Source organism: Urocitellus parryii, chromosome 1, assembly GCF_045843805.1.
Source record: "Urocitellus parryii isolate mUroPar1 chromosome 1, mUroPar1.hap1, whole genome shotgun sequence".
NCBI classification, from domain to species: Eukaryota; Metazoa; Chordata; class Mammalia; order Rodentia; family Sciuridae; genus Urocitellus; species Urocitellus parryii.
Window position 1 is genome coordinate 132445427 of NC_135531.1, and position 19257 is coordinate 132464683.

The 19257-nt window shown below is 38.7% G+C and overlaps 1 protein-coding gene across 1 annotated transcript; it reads right to left on the reverse strand.

Annotated features, from left to right (window-relative positions):
- Window positions 1-14534: 14534 nt before the first annotated feature.
- Window positions 14535-15473, reverse strand: LOC113177153 (olfactory receptor 2Y1B-like). The gene has a single exon (XM_026381683.2). It carries the CDS (start codon window positions 15471-15473, stop codon window positions 14535-14537), a length of 939 nt encoding a protein of 312 aa, XP_026237468.2.
- Between the last annotated feature and the right edge of the window lie 3784 nt (window positions 15474-19257).

The following is a 19257-nucleotide window of genomic DNA, read 5'->3' on the forward strand; positions in this document are numbered from 1 at the left end:
GAGAGGAAGATGGGACAGGAAAATTTGTTTATTAGTGGGGATAGAAAACAAAACATCTAGGTTGGTTCCAAAGGAACATTAAGAGGGACAAAAACAAAGGTACAAACAAAAATAACATGAAAGCACCCAAACCCACACATAATTTTACATCCCCTAAGACAAACCAAGGCTAAATAACACACAGGTGAAAAAAAGAAAGCAATTAATATTATGTAGACATATATGAATATATACATATTCATATAATTTACGTGTATATATTTTTAACATATTTAGGCACTGAGAACACACAAACTTGCATAGTAAAAAGATATAATGAAAAATTTGAAAGAAATTAAAAATTAAAACAAAAAACTAAAAAATGGGAGAATTATAAGAAAAAAATAAAAATTCTTAATGAGAAATAAAGGACTTGTTTCGGAAGTGGTCAAAACTGCTGGTAAAGATGGATTTTAATTCTTAAATTTATTTTTGGCCCTGTAATCCTTCATGAACTGGGGGTTGTTAAGTCCAATATATTTGTGTTCCTCACCTAGCTGTCAGTCATTGTAGCTAGGACCAAAGCTGGCTGTAGTAGACCTCAGCTTTTCATCTTCCAGTATAGGGTGGATAGACAGAGGTGTATCAGCAAATTGGGTATTTCCATAGCATGAGCAGAATAGAGTTCTAAATTGGAGTTCCAATACTTGGATTTTAGTCTTGGCTAACATTTGGGACTCTGTTAACTGAATATTTGAGATTTGATCCACACCCGCTGTTGCTGGGGATGTTCCAATTTCCCCTGAACCTTTGGGTCTCAGATGCCTTCCATAAATTCCACTTTTTGGGTGCAGGTCTAAACGTATACAGGTTTTGCATTCACTACTATGGATATAAATTAACCAGTACCATCCCTGGAATTCAGATACTCCTCTCTGGCCATTATTATCATTTTCCCAATAGGTCTTATGGCAGTTTCCCTCTCTTTATTTCTCTCTCTCTCTCTCTCTCTCTCTCTCTCTCTCTCTCTGTGTGTGTGTGTGTGTGTGTGTGTGTGTGTGTGTGTGTGTATCTGGAGCCTGGATGCCCTAGGCACAAACCTCTCTGTGCCTATTTCAGTCACACTAGTCCTAGTCCATCACACTCTGGGCCCCATAATAGGTGACTGCTAGATCAGTGGAAAAATTCCTTTATGAGTTCCCCAACTTTTTCCTCTGCTTACAGAGGAGCAACACTTATAAATAGTTCCCACTTCAATGACCCTGGTTCCAGCCAAACATTCTCTACCCATAGGCTGAGTGTTTTTAGTTGCTTTTCACTTAACAACTTCCACCACCAACTCTGGGTCCATTAAGATCACTCTCTCTCTTTATTCCACAGGTTCCCCTCAATGCAATCTTTTTTTATGCCATGCTTCCCTTCTGTTCTCATTTGTATTTCTATCTCTATCTCTGCCTGAACTCTCCTCTCCTTAGCTGCCATGACTGCAATCACAACTGCCACCAGCCAAACTGGCGTGTCTCTAACATATTATTTCTTATATTATGTTTGATACATCCAACTTTCTGCATCTCTGTTTTTTTTATCATCCAGTATTAAAATCAGTGAGTTCCCTCAGTTTTCTACCTTGTCCAACCTTTTAAACCTGGTGCTAAGAAATTCTGGGAAGTGTACCCTACCTCAAAACCACTTATCTTCTCCCTCAGCAGAACTTTTTTATTATCATACAACTGAAACTCTTTCCTGTCAAACAACTTCTTATTTTCGTCTTCTCTACTCCCTGCAAAAAAATCATTCTATGTTCTGTTTCTAATGAATTTGCCTGGTCTAGGCTGCTCCCACCTCCTGTATGAAGGATTATACAGTATTTGTCTATTTGCAATGATTATTTAACTTTGCTTACACTTTATATATCACAAGGTTCATCCATGTTGTAGCATATGTCAAATTACCTTTTCTTAAAATTTGTTCTGATCAGTTATACATGACAGCAGGATGCTCCTCTATTCATTGTACAGAAATGGGGCACAATTTTTCACTCCTCTGGTTGTATGTGAAATAGGGTAACAGCATTTATGCAATCATACATGTACCTAGGGTAATGATGTCTGTCTCATTCCACCATTTTTCCTACCCCATGCTCCTCCCCATCTCTCCCTCCTCCCCTTTGCCCAATCCAAAATTCCTCCATTCATCCCATGCCCCCCCCCCCACTTTTTGGATTAGCATCCACTTATCAGAGTAAACATTTGGCCTTTGGTTTTTTGGGATTGGCTTATTTTGCTTGATATTCTCCAACTCCATCATTAACCTGAAAATGCCATTAAATTATTCTCTCTTAATGCTGAGTAATAGTCCATTGTGTGTGTGTATAATTTTATACATATATTTAAAATTATATATATATATCACAGTTTCTTTATCCATTTATCTATTGAAGGGAATCTAGATCGCTTCCACAGTTTGTCTATTGTGAATTGTGCTACTATAAACATTGATGTGGCTGAGTCTGTGTAGTATGCTATTTTTAAGTCCTTTGGGTATAGACCAAGGAGTGAGATAGCTGGGTCAAATAGTGGTTTTATTTCAAGTTTTTTAAGGACTCTCCATCCTACTTTCCAAATTGGTTGCACCAATTTGCAGTCCCACCAGCAATGTATGTATGAGTGCCTTTCCCCCAACATCCTTGCCAACACTTATTGTTACTTGTATAACTGCCATTCTGACTAAAGTGAGATGAAATCTTAGAGTAGTTTTGATTTGCATTTCTCTAATTTCAAAATTAACTTTTTCAATGCTGAATAATATTTCATTGTGTGTGTGTGTGTCACACTTTATTTATCCATTCATCTGTATGTGAATGGTGTTGCTTCCACCTCTTGGTTATTGTCAATAATGCTGCTATAGAAACAAGTTTGGAGATCAATTTCTTAATCCAGTCAACTTGAGCCTCAGTTTATACCCAAAGTACTTAAAATCAGCATACTACAGTGACACAGCCACAACAATGTTTATAGTAGCTCAGTTCACAATAGCTAAACTATGGAACCAACTAAGATGCCCTTCAACAGATGAATGGATAAAGAAAATATGGTGCGTTTACACAATGGACTATTACTCAGCCTTAAAGAATGAAATCATGGCATTTGCAGGTCAATGGATGGAGCTGGAAATATCATGCTAAGTGAAATAAACCAATCCCAAAAAGTCAAAGGCAAAATGTTTCCTCTGATAAGTGGATGGTGATCCATAATGGGGTTGGGGATGAAGGGACTTTGGATTGTACAAAGGGGAGTGAGGGGAGAGGAGTGAGGGGAGAGGAGGAGGTATGGGGATGGGAAGGACAGTGAAATGAGACAGACGTATAGGGTATATACATATAGGATGCATTCTCGATGTGACTCTGCACCATGTTCAGCCAGAGGAAGGAGAAGTTGTGCTCCATTTGTGTTCAAAGTGTCAAAATGCATTCTACTGTCTTCTATAACTAATTAGAACAATTTGAAAAAAAAAAGAAATCCCAAGAGAATGGTAACGCATTATCTACATGTGTCTATGAGGGCATTTCCAGAGTACATTTTAATGTTAGTCAGTGGACTGTGTTGGGAAGATCTGCTTTCATCTTTAGCAGGCACTGTTCAATTAGCTACAATCCAGGCTAGAACAAAAAACAGGAAAAGTGAATTATTTCTCTCACTCTCCTGAAGCTGAGACCTCATATTTATCTTCACATTAGGCATCAGGACCACAGGCTTCCCAGACTGTGGACTCCAGAATTTAAACTAGGGACCCCTGACTCGGTCCTCCAGCCTTGGATGAGAGTTATAGCATTGGCTTCCCTTGTTCTGAGATTTTCAGGCTTTAACTGAGCAATTCTACCATTATCCCATGTTCTCCAGCTTGCAGTTGGCCTAGTGTGGGGCTTCTCAGCCTCCACAACTGTATGAGCAAATTCCCCTAATAAATGCCTTCACATCTCTCTCGCCCCATCATATATTGTACCTGTCTCTACAGAAAGACATGACTAATATGATGAGCATGAAAATATATCTTTGAGAACCTGATTTCCAAAGTATAGATACCATGAAGTAAAATAGCTACAATATATTTTAATTGTATTTTGATTTTTTAAGGAAACTTCCTACTTTTTTTCATAGAGATATCATATCATATTCCCATCAATGTACTGGGGACCGAATTAGAACAAGATATATTCCATGCTTTTATAATTATGTCAAAATAGATTCTACTGTCATGTATAACTAAAATGAACCAATATATTTTTTGAAGAATGCACTAGGAGATATAATACCCCCACATACTTATCAATACTTGTTATCTTTGGAATTTTTAAATGACACTTATCCTAATGGGTATAAAGCAGTATATCCTTGGGGTTCTGATTTGCATTAACCTAATGATTAGTAACTTGAGCATCTTTTTCATATAATTACTGACCATTTATATATCTTCTTCAGAAAAAAATGTATGTTCAACATCCTTGCACATTTTTAGTTGTGTTATCTGGTTTTTTGTTGTTGTTGTTGTTGAATTGTAGGTGTTCTTTATATATTCTGGATACTAATTATTATTAGATACGTGATTTGAAAATATTTTCTCCCTTTGTCAATTATGTTCTTTGATGCCCAGATGTTTTTAAGTTTAATATGGTCCTGTTTGTATAGTTTTATTGTATATCTCAGAACATTGCTATCAATTTACTCTTTTCATATGCATAGCTAGTTTTCCCAGAACCACTCATTAAATAGACTGTCCTTTCTCTATTGTATTGTCATGGCACCCTTTTTACCTCCTACCTTTCTTTCTAGCCTCAGTCTTCATCTATTAAAAATTCACTGTCAGAAAAAACAACAACTAGCAAAACATTGAAGTAAGAGTTGTATTTAGAATTTCAGAAGCCTGGGTCACATATTGAACCCACATTGGCTATGTGAACTTGAATAAGTTACTTAAACACACTGGACCTTTAGTTTCATCATGATTAAGCAATGAATATAACAAAACATGAATATAGAAAACTAACTCAATACAATTTTAGTATCAATGACAATTCACTCTACACAAGTTTTCCTATCTTAAGCAAATAATGGTGATTAGTATTGAAAAAAAAGATTACTCCATCAAACCAAAAAGATTATTAAGACAGATACCTGCTGTGTGATGGGTGACATTAGATAGAGCACTAATCTCTAGGGTATATAAAGAACTCAAAAAACTAAACACCAAAAAACAAATAACCCATCAATAATTGAGCCAAAGAACTGAACAGACACATCTCAGAAGAGGATATACAATCAATCAACAAATATATGAAAAAATGGTCATCATCTCTAGCAAATAGAGAAAAGCAAATCAAAACTACTCTAAGATTTCATCTCACTCCTGTCAGAATGGCAACTATTAGGAAGATAAACAACAATAACTGTTGGCAAGAATGTGGGGGGAAAGGTACACTCATACATTGCTGATGGGACTACAAATTAGTGCAGCCAATATGGAAAACAGTGTGGAGATTCCTTGGAAAACTGGGAATGGAACCACCATTTGACCAAACTATCCCTCTCCTCAGTCTATACCCAAAGGACTTAAAAACAGCATACTACAGGAACACAGCCACATCAATGTTTATAGCAGAACAATTCACAATAGCTAAAATGTGGAACCAACCTTGATGCCCTTCAGTAGATGAATGGACAAAAAATATGTGGCCTATCTACACAATGGAATATTACTCAGCAATAAAAGAGAATAAAATCATGGCATTTGCAGGGAAATGAATGGCGTTAGAGAAGATAATGCTAAGTAAAGTTATCCATTTCCCCCCCAAAAAAGGCAAATGTTTTCTCTGATATAAGGAGGCTGATTCATAGTGGGGTAGGGAGGGGGAGCATAGGAGAAATAGACAAACTCTAGATAGGGCAGAGAGGTGGTAGGTGAAGGGAGGAGGCAGGAGGTTAGAAATGATGGTGGAATATGATGAACATCATTATCCAAAATACATGTAAGAAGGATCCCAGCAGCCTGCAGCAGGGCCCGGAGAGCCAGGCCAACTGATTCGCGTGGCCTGCCCTGCGGCTACAGAAGGCGTGGCGCCTCAGTGAAGCCATTAATTGGCAAGCAGGGAGGTTAGGGAAGGCCATTAGGTGGAATCCCACCAACCAAGCCCACACGGACCCTTGGGCCGAGCACGGGTTCTCAGAAGGGGAAGGAAGCGGTACAGTCCCATCCCCCACAGCGGACACCCTGCCGAGGCAGTCAGCGGCCAGCATCCGGGAAAGCTGAAGGATACACCGCCACTCTCCTTCAGAGTGCGACATCAAAACAGGTCGGTGTCATTCAGCTCACCCCCCAGACAGCGGGAATTCGCATAAAATCTCTCCTAGGCTTGCCGGGAGAGGGAGTATCAAGCTGAGCCTCCATACAGGCCAGGGGGAAACCAGAGACACCTGACCTCCAACCCCTCCTCCCAGTAGCAGCCAAAAGGAAACCTGGCTAGCCAGCGCTGGGGGAGGGGCAAGCAGAAAAAATCAAAGTGATAGAGTGCCAGGGATCCCAGCAGCCTGCAGCAGGGCCCGGAGAGCCAGGCCAACTGATTCGCGTGGCCTGCCCTGCGGCTACAGAAGGCGTGGCGCCTCAGTGAAGCCATTAATTGGCAAGCAGGGAGGTTAGGGAAGGCCATTAGGTGGAATCCCACCAGCCAAGCCCACACGGACCCTTGGGCCGAGCACGGGTTCTCAGAAGGGGAAGGAAGCGGTACAGTCCCATCCCCCACAGCGGACACCCCGCCGAGGCAGTCAGCGGCCAGCATCCGGGAAAGCTGAAGGATACACCACCACTCTCCTTCAGAGTGCGACATCAAAACAGGTCGGTGTCATTCAGCTCACCCCCCAGACAGCGGGAATTCGCATAAAATCTCTCCTAGGCTTGCCGGGAGAGGGAGTATCAAGCTGAACCTCCATACAGTCTAGGGGGAAACCAGAGACACCTGACCTCCAACCCCTCCTCCCAGTAGCAGCCAAAAGGAAACCTGGCTAGCCAGCGCTGGGGGAGGGGCAAGCAGAAAAAATCAAAGTGATAGAGTGCCAGGGATCCCAGCAGCCTGCAGCAGGGCCCGGAGAGCCAGGCCAACTGATTCGCGTGGCCTGCCCTGTGGCTACAGAAGGCGTGGCGCCTCAGTGAAGCCATTAATTGGCAAGCAGGGAGGTTAGGGAAGGCCATTAGGTGGAATCCCACCAGCCAAGCCCACACGGACCCTTGGGCCGAGCACGGGTTCTCAGAAGGGGAAGGAAGCGGTACAGTCCCATCCCCCACAGCGGACACTCCACCGAGGCAGTCAGCGGCCAGCATCCGGGAAAGCTGAAGGATACACCGCCACTCTCCTTCAGAGTGCAACATCAAAACAGCGGACACTCCATCCAGGCAGTTAGTGGACACCATCCGGGAAAGCTGAAGAATACACCACCACTCTCCAACAGCTTGCAACATCAAAACAGCCAGCAGCAGGACCCCGGAGATCCAGGCCAACTGATTCGCGCGGCCTGCCCCGCAGCTACAGAAGGTGTGGCGCCTCAGAGAAGCCATTAATTAGCAAGCAGGGAGGTTAGGGACTGCCATTAGGTGGAATCCCGCCAGCCAAGCCCACCGCCCACGCCCGGAACAGACCCAGCGATCTGCCAGCATTGTAGTCACGACACCCCAATTGGAATAGGGACAGAGCAGAGCCGCCTTCCACTCCCGGAACAGGCCCAGAGAGCCGCCAGCGTGGTAGACACGTCACCCCAATTGGAGTAGGGGCACAGCCGCCGCCTGCACCTGCAAGGGAGACTTTTCAAGTATACAAGAGCAACATAAATAAATAGGGGGTAAATTTCAAAACACAACAGTTGCACCAAGCAGAAAGAAACGCGAGCAGTATGAAAAGACAAGGAAAGAAAGGTCCACAAGCAATGCAGGTCAACTCAACTTTAGAAGAGGTAATAGCTGCAACAGATGGAATATCTGATAAAGAGTTCAGGATATATATGCTTCAGATGATCTGGAGTCTCAAGGAAGACATGAGACAGCAAAATCAGACAATGAAAGATCACATTGACAAACAAATCCAGGAAGTAAAAGATCAATTTCACAGGGAGATAGAGGTAATAAAAAACAAACAAATTGAAATTCTAGAAATGCAGGAAACAATAAACCAACTTAAAAACTCAATTGAGAATACTACCAGCAGAGTAGATCACTTAGAAGAGAGAACATCAGACAATGAAGACAAAGTATTTCAACTGGAAAAGAACATAGACAGCTCAGCAAGTCTGCTAAGAAACCATGAGCAGAACATCCAAGAATTATGGGACAATATCAAAAGACCAAATTTAAGAGTCATTGGGATACAGGAAGGCACAGAGCTCCATTCCAAAGGAATAAACAGTCTATTCAGTGAAATAATACGAGAAAACTTCCCAGAATTGAAGATTGAGACAGAATCCCAAATCCTAGAAGCCTACAGGACGCCGAATGTGCAAAATCATAAGAGATCCACACCTAGACACATTATAATGAAGATGTCCAACATACAGAATAAGGAGAGAATTTTAAAAGCTGCAAGAGAAAGAAAGCAGATTACATTTAGGGGTAAACCAATCAGGATAACAGCTGATCTCTCAACACAGACTCTGAAAGCTAGAAGATCCTGGAATAACATATTTCAAACACTGAAAGACAATGGGCTCCAACCAAGAATCGTGTATCCGGCGAAATTAAGCTTCAGGTTAGAAGATGAAATTAAAACCTTCCACAATAAACAAAAGTTAAAAGAATTCGCAGCTAGAAAACCATCTCTTCAAAAAATCCTTGGCAAAACATTACAGGAAGAGGAAATGGAAAACAACATTGAAAACCAACAATGGGAGGTAGGACAGTAAAGGGGGGAAAGTAGTCAAAGAGGATAACAAATCAGGTTTAGTAACATCAATAAACAAATATGGATAGAAGAACAAACCATATCTCAATAATAACCCTAAATGTTAATGGCTTAAACTCACCAATTAAGAGACATAGGCTAGTAGAATGGATCAAAAAACAAGACCCAACAATATGCTGTCTACAGGAGACGCATTTGATAGGAAAAGATATACATAGACTGAAGGTGAAAGGTTGGGAAAAATCATATCACTCATATGGACCGCGGAAACAAGCAGGAGTGTCCATACTCATATCTAATAAAATAGATTTCAAGCCAAAGCTAATCAAAAGGGATATAGAAGGACACTTCATACTGCTCAAGGGAACCATACACCAACAAGACATAACAATCATAAATATATATGCCCCAAATAATGGTGCAGCTGTATTCATCAAGCAAACTCTTCTCAAGTTCAAGAGTCTAATAGACCAACATACAATAATCATGGGAGACTTCAACACACCTCTCTCACCACTGGACAGATCTTCCAAACAAAAGTTAAATAAGGAAACTATAGAACTCAATAACACAATTAACAACCTAGACTTAATTGACATATACAGACTATACCACCCAACATCAAGTAGCTACACTTTTTTCTCAGCAGCACATGGAACCTTCTCAAAAATAGACCATATACTATGTCACAGGGCAACTCTTAGACAATACAAAGGGGTAGAGATAATACCATGCATCTTATCTGATCATAATGGAATGAAACTGAAAATCAATGATAAAAGAAGAAAGGAAAAAGCAAGCATCACCTGGAGAATGAACAATAGGTTGCTGAGTGATCAATGGGTTTTAGAAGACATCAAGGAGGAAATTAAAAAATTCCTAGAGTTAAATGAAAACACAGACACAACATATCGGAATCTATGGGACACATTGAAAGCAGTTCTAAGAGGAAAATTCATTGCTTGGAGTTCATTCCTCAAAAAAAGAAAAAACCAACAAATAAATGATCTCATACTTCATCTCAAAATCCTAGAAAAAGAAGAGCAAAACAACAGCAAAAGAAGTAGAAGGCAAGAAATAATTAAAATCAGAGCTGAAATTAATGAAATTGAAACAAAAGAAACAATTGAAAAAATTGACAAAACTAAAAGCTGGTTCTTTGAAAAAATAAATAAAATTGACAGACCCTTAGCCATGCTAACGAAGAGAAGAAGAGAGAGAACCCAAATTACTAGCATACGGGATGAAAAAGACAATATCACAACAGACACTTCAGAAATACAGAAGATAATCAGAAATTACTTTGAATCCTTATACTCCAATAAAATAGAAGATAGTGAAGGCATAGATAAATTCCTTGAGTCCTATGATCTGCCCAGATTGAGCCAGGAGGATATAGACAACCTAAACAGACCAATAACAATAGAGGAAATAGAAGAAACCATCAAAAGACTACCAACTAAGAAAAGCCCAGGACCGGATGGGTATACAGCAGAGTTTTACAAAACCTTTAAAGAGGAACTAACACCAATACTTTTCAAGCTATTTCAGGAAATAGAAAAAGAGGGAGAACTTCCAAATTCATTCTACGAGGCCAACATCACCCTGATTCCGAAACCAGACAAAGACACATCAAAGAAGGAAAACTACAGACCAATATCTCTAATGAACCTTGACGCAAAAATCCTCAATAAAATTCTGGCGAATCGGATTCAAATACATATCAAAAAAATTATACATCATGATCAAGTAGGATTCATCCCTGGGATGCAAGGCTGGTTTAATATACGGAAATCAATAAATGTTATTCACCACATCAATAGACTTAAAAATAAGAACCATATGATCATCTCAATAGATGCAGAAAAAGCATTTGACAAAGTACAGCATCCCTTTATGTTCAAAACGCTAGAAAAATTAGGGATAACAGGATCATACCTCAACATTGTAAAAGCAATATATGATAAGCCACAGGCCAGCATCATTCTGAATGGAGAAAAATTGAAGGCATTCCCTCTAAGATCTGGTACAAGACAGGGATGCCCTCTCTCACCACTTCTGTTCAACATAGTCCTCGAAACACTGGCCAGAGCAATTAGACAGTCAAAAGAAATTAAAGGCATAAAAATAGGAAAAGAAGAACTTAAATTATCACTATTTGCAGATGATATGATTCTATACCTAGCAGACCCAAAAGGGTCTACAAAGAAGCTATTAGAGCTAATAAATGAATTCAGCAAAGTGGCAGGATATAAGATCAACACGCATAAATCAAAGGCGTTCCTGTATATGAGCGACAAATCCTCTGAAACGGAAATGAGGACAACTACTCCATTCACAATATCCCCCCAAAAAATAAAATACTTGGGAATCAACCTAACAAAAGAGGTGAAAGATTTATACAATGAAAATTACAGAACCCTAAAGAAAGACATAGAAGAAGACCTTAGAAGATGGAAAAACATACCCTGCTCATGGATAGGCAGAACTAACATCATCAAAATGGCGATATTACCAAAAGTTCTCTATAAGTTCAATGCAATGCCAATCAAAATCCCAACAGCATATCTTGTAGAAATAGATAAAAGAATCATGAAATTCATATGGAATAATAAAAGACCCAGAATAGCAAAAACAATACTAAGCAGGAAGTGTGAATCAGGCGGTATAGCGATACCAGACTTCAAACTATACTACAGAGCAATAGTAACAAAAACAGCATGGTACTGGTACCAAAACAGGCGGGTGGACCAATGGTACAGAATAGAGGACACAGCAACCAATCCACAAAACTACAACTATCTTATTTTTGATAAAGGGGCTAAAAGCATGCAATGGAGGAAGGATAGCATCTTCAACAAATGGTGCTGGGAAAACTGGAAATCCATTTGCACCAAAATGAATCTGAATCCCTATCTCTCGCCGTGCACAAAAGTTAACTCAAAATGGATCAAGGAGCTTGATATTAAATCTGAGACACGGCATCTGATAGAAGAAAAAGTTGGTTATGATCTACACGCTGTGGGATCGGGCTCCAAATTCCTCAATAGGACACCCATAGCGCTAGAGTTAACAAATAGAATCAACAAATGGGACTTACTCAAACTAAAAAGTTTTTTCTCAGCAAAAGAAACAATAAGAGAGATAAATAGGGAGCCTACATCCTGGGAACAAATCTTTACTCCACACACTTCAGATAGAGCCCTAATAACCAGAATATACAAAGAACTCAAAAAATTAGACAATAAGATAACAAATAACCCAATCAACAAATGGGCCAAGGACCTGAACAGACACTTCTCAGAGGAGGACATACAATCAATCAACAAGTACATGAAAAAATGCTCACCATCGCTAGCAGTCAGAGAAATGCAAATCAAAACTACCCTAAGATACCATCTCACTCCAGTAAGACTGGCAGCCTTTAGGAAGTCAAACAACAATAAGTGCTGGAGAGGATGCGGGGAAAAGGGCACTCTTGTTCATTGCTGGTGGGACTGCAAATTGGTGCAGCCAATTTGGAAAGCAGTATGGAGATTTCTCGGAAAGCTGGGAATGGAACCACCATTTGACCCAGCTATTCCCCTTCTCGGTCTATTCCCTAAAGCCCTAACAAGAGCATGCTACAGGGACACTGCTACATCGATGTTCATAGCAGCTCAATTCACGATAGCAAGACTGTGGAACCAGCCTAGATGCCCTTCAATAGATGAATGGATAAAAAAAATGTGGCATTTATACACTATGGAGTATTACTCTGCATTAAAAAATGACAAAATTATAGAATTTGGAGGGAAATGGATGGCATTAGAGCAGATTATGCTAAGTGAAGCTAGTCAATCTTTAAAAAACAAATACCAAATGACTCCTTTGATATAAGGGGTGTAAACAAGGACAGGGTAGGGACGAAGAGCTTGAGAAGAATATTTACAGTAAACAGGGATGAGAGGTGGGGGGGAAAGGGAGTGAGAAGGGAAATTGCATGGAAATGGAAGGCGATCCTCAGGGTTATACAAAATGTCATATAAGAGGTAAGGAGGGGTAAGTCAAGAGAATACAAATGGAAGACATGATTTACAGTAGAAGGGGTAGAGAGAGAAAAGGGGAGGGGAGGGGAGGGGAGGGGAGGGGGGATAGTAGACAATAGGACAGACAGCAGAATACATCAGACACTAGAAAGGCAATATGTCAATCAATGGAAGGGTAACTGATGTGATACAGCAATTTGTATACGGGGTAAAAGCGGGAGTTCATAATCCACTTGAATCAAACCGTGTAATATGATGTATTAAGAACTATGTAATGTTATGAACGACCAATAAAAAAAAAAAAAAAAAAAAAAAAAAAAAAAAAATACATGTAAGAAGACACGAATTGATATGAATATACTTTATATACAACCAGAGATATGAAAAATGTGCTCTATATTGTAATATGGAATTATAATGCATTCCACTGTCATATATAAAAAATCAATAGAAAAGAATGATACCTGCACTTTTAACATGACACTATTCTTTAAGTACATGAAATAAAATAATGACTAAAATGTGATACTGAAATAAAGAAACATAAACATGCAAAAATGGAATAGAAGATCTCAAATAAGCTTCCACATGTGTTAAAATGATGAATTAGCACTTTGCTTCAATTTATGTCCTATGTTAAATTTCTTTGAGGGCAATATTTTATATATATTTTTCTTCACTCTGCCAAAATATGTGATTATAATTCATTTTAAATTCATAATTTGCATACTCATTTCTTCTTTATTCTTTTTGACCTTATATGGGAAATTTCTTCTCCATTACTCCAGTAGCATTACTGAAACTATTTCTGAAGCTGGCAAGAGGTTGCTTTCTCCTGTTATTCAGGAATAACAAGGTTGTTTATTTCTTCAATAGGTAAATGACACCCATGTCTGAAATTTACATGCTCCATGAAGTAGTTCTGTTCATAATCTTTTATTTGTTCCAAGTATCACAAAAGGGTAACCACTGTAAGAAACTTTTGAGAAAAGGTCCTGAGATAGAAGGAATGTGGCAGAATCCCAGATAATTAGAAAATCAGGGTGAACTCATGTCCTCTGCCTTTGTCTTAGTGTCATCTTTATGGCACTACATTGGTAACTGGGAAAAGTGTGGTCAATCTGAACTGATGATACTCTGACTCCCAAACATGCCAAGAACCCAACATCATTTTTCTTATGTGGTCATGATGCACCCTCTTCCCATCTCATTACTCACAACTGAACAAATATCATAGCAAATAAACATCTCAAGAGATCTCCCCCTCAAAATTTCAAACAAAGAATTTTTTTTTAAAATGCTGTGCCCTACTGAGAACTATTATCTTTTTTATTTAATTGATTTTATTTTTTTTAAATACACGACAGCAGAATGGCCTTCAATGGATGAATGGATAGAAAAACTGTGGCATATACACAATGGAATTTTACTCAGCAATAAAAGAGAATAAAATCATGGATTTGCAGGTAAATAGATGGCGTTGGAGAAGATAATGCTAAGTTAGAGAACTGTTATCTACACACATAAGAAACAAGATGAGCTCCATAGGAGAGAGCTGTGACGGGAAATGTTTTTAACCCTCTTTTCTCCTCCTATCCCAAGTCTCTGCCTCTCCCCATCACCTTCCACAGAGCCCCCTTCACATCCTTGTTCCTTAGGGTATAGATCAGAGGATTGAGCATGGGGATGATTACAGTATAAAAAAGGGCAACAAACTTTCCCTCACTCTCAGAGTAACTGCCCAGAGGTTGGAGGTATGTGTACATGGCTGAGCCATAAAACAGACAAACCACAAGGAGGTGGGACCCACAGGTCCCAAAAGCCTTTCTGCGCCCTGACATTGACTTGATCCTCAGCACTGCCTGAGCAATGTGTGCATAGGAGCCTAGAATCAGTGCTGCAGGAATAACAATGATTATGACTCGGGCCACAAACATCTTGGCCTCTGTGCCTCCTGTGTCCTCACAAGCCAACTTCTGGAGTACAAGCATCTCACAGAAGAAGTGGTTCAGGTAATGGAGGCCACAGAGAGGCATGGCCATCATGAGGCTTGCCTGAAACAGAGAGTTCATGAGACCTCCCACCCAGGCAGCAATAGCCAGAGACAGGCAGAGAAGGGGGTGCATGATTGTTGTGTAGTAGAGTGGACGACACACAGCAGCATAGCGGTCAAAGGCCATCACCACCAGAAGCACACACTCAGTTCCACCCAGGGAGAGGACAATGAAGAGCTGGGCCACACATCTTCCATAGCTAATGGTCCTGTCAAATCCAGAAAGATTGATCAGCAGCTGAGGCACAGTGCTGGTGGTATAGCAGAGGTCCAGGAAGGAGAGGTGGCAGAGGAAGAAGTACATGGGCATGTGCAGTCGAGGATCCAGTTGGGAGAGAACGATGATGGTGGTGTTGCCAAAAAGAGTTAGAGAGTAGAAAATTGAAATGAAGACAAAAAAGATAAGTTCCAGTTGAGGCCAATCTGAGAAGCCCACCAAAATGAAGCCCTCTTCAAAACTGGTGTTGAAACTCCCCATAGCCTTGCACCTGCACAAACAATGAAAGACAATTCAATGCCTTTACAAAGAACATAAATTAAAACATTTTATCAAGATAAAATCTATTATCACATATAACTAAAAAGAACAAATACAAAATTTAAAAAAATAAAACATTGAAAAAATGCATTCTCAGTAATGAATTTCTTTATTTTGCTAATTGGTTCAGTTTTATGAAGTCTTCTATTTTACTCTTTCCTTAAATGTGTAAATCACTGGATTAGAAATGATGTCATCTTTAAACCATAGCCCTGCTGTCTGTGTGTTCTGTGATGTTAGCCAGGTCACCCAGACTTACAGATCTGATGCTTCCTTGTCTTAAGGTAAAGATGACATTATCTCTGCATTGCATTGAGATTAGGACAAAACATAGTAATTTTAAATTGCTTTTAAATATCTAAGGTGTAAAAGTGCAGCATTCTTATTCTCTATTATTTCCTTTGCTCTTCTCCATGATCTGTTAGGAATCCTATTTCAGGTTTGAGTCAAGGATTAAGCAGACTGAGATCACAAATTTAATCCCATCTAAATGCTAATAAGCTACCTTCTGCTAGAAGAACATAACCAGTGCATCCGTCCTGGAAGCCCAGTTCATGATCAGATGCCATCTGTCACATGGACTGAGAAGGGTGTGGATTCATGCCTTGATGGCAAAAAAAAAAAATATATATATATATATATATATATATATATATATATATATATATATATATATTGTGTGTGTGTTCCAAGTTTTGAGCCATCATGCCTGGAATACCCCTCCCCTGACTTCATCAACTGACTAGGTGGGTAGAGGGGGAAGAATAGAAGTTCACTAGATTAGAAGGGGTGAGGGAATCAGAATGAGAAAGACAGTGACACAAATTTGACATAACTTTCCTATGTACATATGTGAAAGAGCTGCTCTTATTTTTTCTAGCCCAGCCCTTTTGTACAGCTCCTTTCTAGCACTTGTCCTCTCATTAAAATTCTTTTTACATATCTTTGTCCTTTCATGAGCTGTGAACTCCTCATTCATAGAAAATAAGTTCAATATTAAAAAATATTAGTTTCTTCCTGTATGATACTCAAGATATGAAAAATTAATGCTTAATTCATTACACTTAATAGCTGTTAGATAAATTTTGTAATGCGTAGCATTAGACTTTCTAATCTCAAAATTCTATTCCTCTAAGAAACCTACATATTAACTAACAACATACCTTAATGAGGTTAGAAAAGGGATAGGCATGAAAAATTACCTTCCATGAAAATTTGGTCTTTCTTGTAGCAAAGATCCAAATACATCATATGAAAATATGTCAGGAAGCAAAGCAGAAAACAGGTGATTAACAAAGCCTGGTGTGCTCAGTATGAAACATCTTTTCCTAATTAGCTGATTCTTTTTTTCCCTTCATTAATTAATTAATTAATTTTATAGTAGAATGCATTTTGACATATTGTACACAAATAGAGCACAACTTCTCATTCCTCTGGCTATATGTACATGGTGCAGAACCACTCCAGCAGTGTAATCATACATGTACATAGGGTAATAATGTCTGTCTCATCCTACCCTCCTTCCCATCCCCACAACCCACCCTTACTCTCACTGCCCTCTTCACCAACCAAAGTTCCTTCAATCTTTCTTATTCCCTGGCCCTACTATGGATCATCATCCACATGGATCAGCTGATTTTAAGTCCTTTGGGTATAAACCAAGGAGTGGGATAAGTGGGTCAAATGATAGATCCATTCCAAGTTTTCTGAGGCATCTCCATACTGCTTTCCAGAATGGTTCCACCAATTTGCAGTCTCACCAGCAATGTATAAGTGGACCTTTTTCCCCACATCCTTGCCAACACTTATTACTGCTCGTATTCTTGATAATTGCCATTCTGACTTGAATGAGATGAAATCTTAGTTTTGATTTGCATTTCTGTAATTGCTAGAGGTGATGAAATGTTTTCAAATATTTTTGATCAATTGTATTTCTTCTGTGAAGTGTCTGTTCAGTTCCTTAGCCCATTTATTGATTGGGTTATTTGTTTTTGGGGTGCTAAGTTTTTTGAATTCTCTGTATATCCTGGAGATTAGTGCTTTGTCTGAGGTGTATGTGGTACAGATTTTTTTCCCATTCTGTAGGCTCTCTCATCACATTATTGATTGTTACTTTTGCTAAGAAGAAGCTTTGTAGTTTGAATCCATCCCATTTATTGATTCTTGATTTTACTTATTGCACTTTAGGAATCTTGTTCAGGAAGTCACATCCTAAGCCAACATGATGAAGATTTAGGCCTACTTTTTCTTCTGTTAGGGGCAGGATCTCTGTTATACTAAGTTCTTGATCTACTTTGAGTTGTTTTGTGCAAGGTAAGATATAGATAGGGGTTTGATTTCATTTTGCTATATAGGGATTTCCAGTTTTCCCAGTACTATTTGTTGAATAGGCTATCTTTTCTCCAATGTATGTTTTTGGTGCCTTTGTCTAGTATGAGAAAACTGTATTTATATTGGTTTATCTCTGTTTCTTCTATTTTATACTATTGGTCTATATGTCTATTTTGTACCAATACCATGTCATTCTTGTTACTATAGCTCTATAGTATACTTTATGATCTGGTATTGTGATGCCTCCTGCTAATTAGCTGATTTTTCTCCATACCCATACTGAACTGGAACATCATCATCAATGGATCTGTGTTGGGTCAATGAAAATAATGAATTTGGAGGCTATCTTGCATTCTCAAGGGAAAAGATAAATAAATTGTGAGTTAACAATACTGAAGTATTAATTCACACATACCTTAACCAATACTCCAGAACTTTTTATTGAATGACCTCCTTAGTAGAGAGCAACAGCTCTAGTGTGAATAACTGTTCCTATTGCTCAAGTCTACCACTGACTGACTGTTCCACCTGTTCTAAAAAATGCATATCTATGAGTCTTATTCTGCTTATCTATGTAGCAAATAAATAAATTATTTCATAAGATTTTGATTGGGATTAAATGATATGTATTCTATTCTGATTTTTAGAACTTGTGTTTATTCATCACATGCAATTGGTTCTGCTTAACTTAGTCACCCTTATATCCCTATTCCAGGGCAGTACCTGGAAAATATAAGAATCATGAAAAATTTGTTGAGTAAATTAATGAATGCATTCCTACCATTAGATAATGCCTTGGGCATATAAATGTCCCCAAAATATTGTTTCCTTTTCCAATGTGAAAGAGTTAACACACTTTCACTGTTTCTAACTTAGTGGCACAAACGATTTAACTGTTACTGCTCTATATGTTTGTGAGTGATTTTTATAATGTCACACGGATATGCTTCATATATTTGATATTGAACAAAAACTTAGAACTATAATCAGCATGGATAAAGAATAAAACTATAATATAAAAGTATTTCAACATGATGAAATGTGGACATTTAAAATATAATATAAAATATAAATGGCCACTTTAGTAGATAACAGAATGAGATATCTTTGGACTGGAAGAATTGAATTTAGCTTTAAACTTTACTTGGAGAAATATGGAATGCAGGACACAAAACTTGCACATATTTCAGTTAATCACAAAAAGTAAAGGACAATCCCCAAGATCCAAATAAATTATATGTATATGTATATAAAATTGTAATTATATATAATTTCAATTTTATTGAGTATACTTTGAGTTGTGGCATCACATATTCTCATTTCAATTTTTATTACAAAGCAATCATAACAAACAAACAAACAAAAAACAAATAGCCCTGTAGAACAGAAGATT

Coding starts and splice junctions, on each gene's coding strand:
- LOC113177153 (XM_026381683.2), bottom strand. CDS start 15,473: ATGGGGAGTTTCAACACCAGTTTTGAAGAGGGCTTCATTTTGGTGGGC.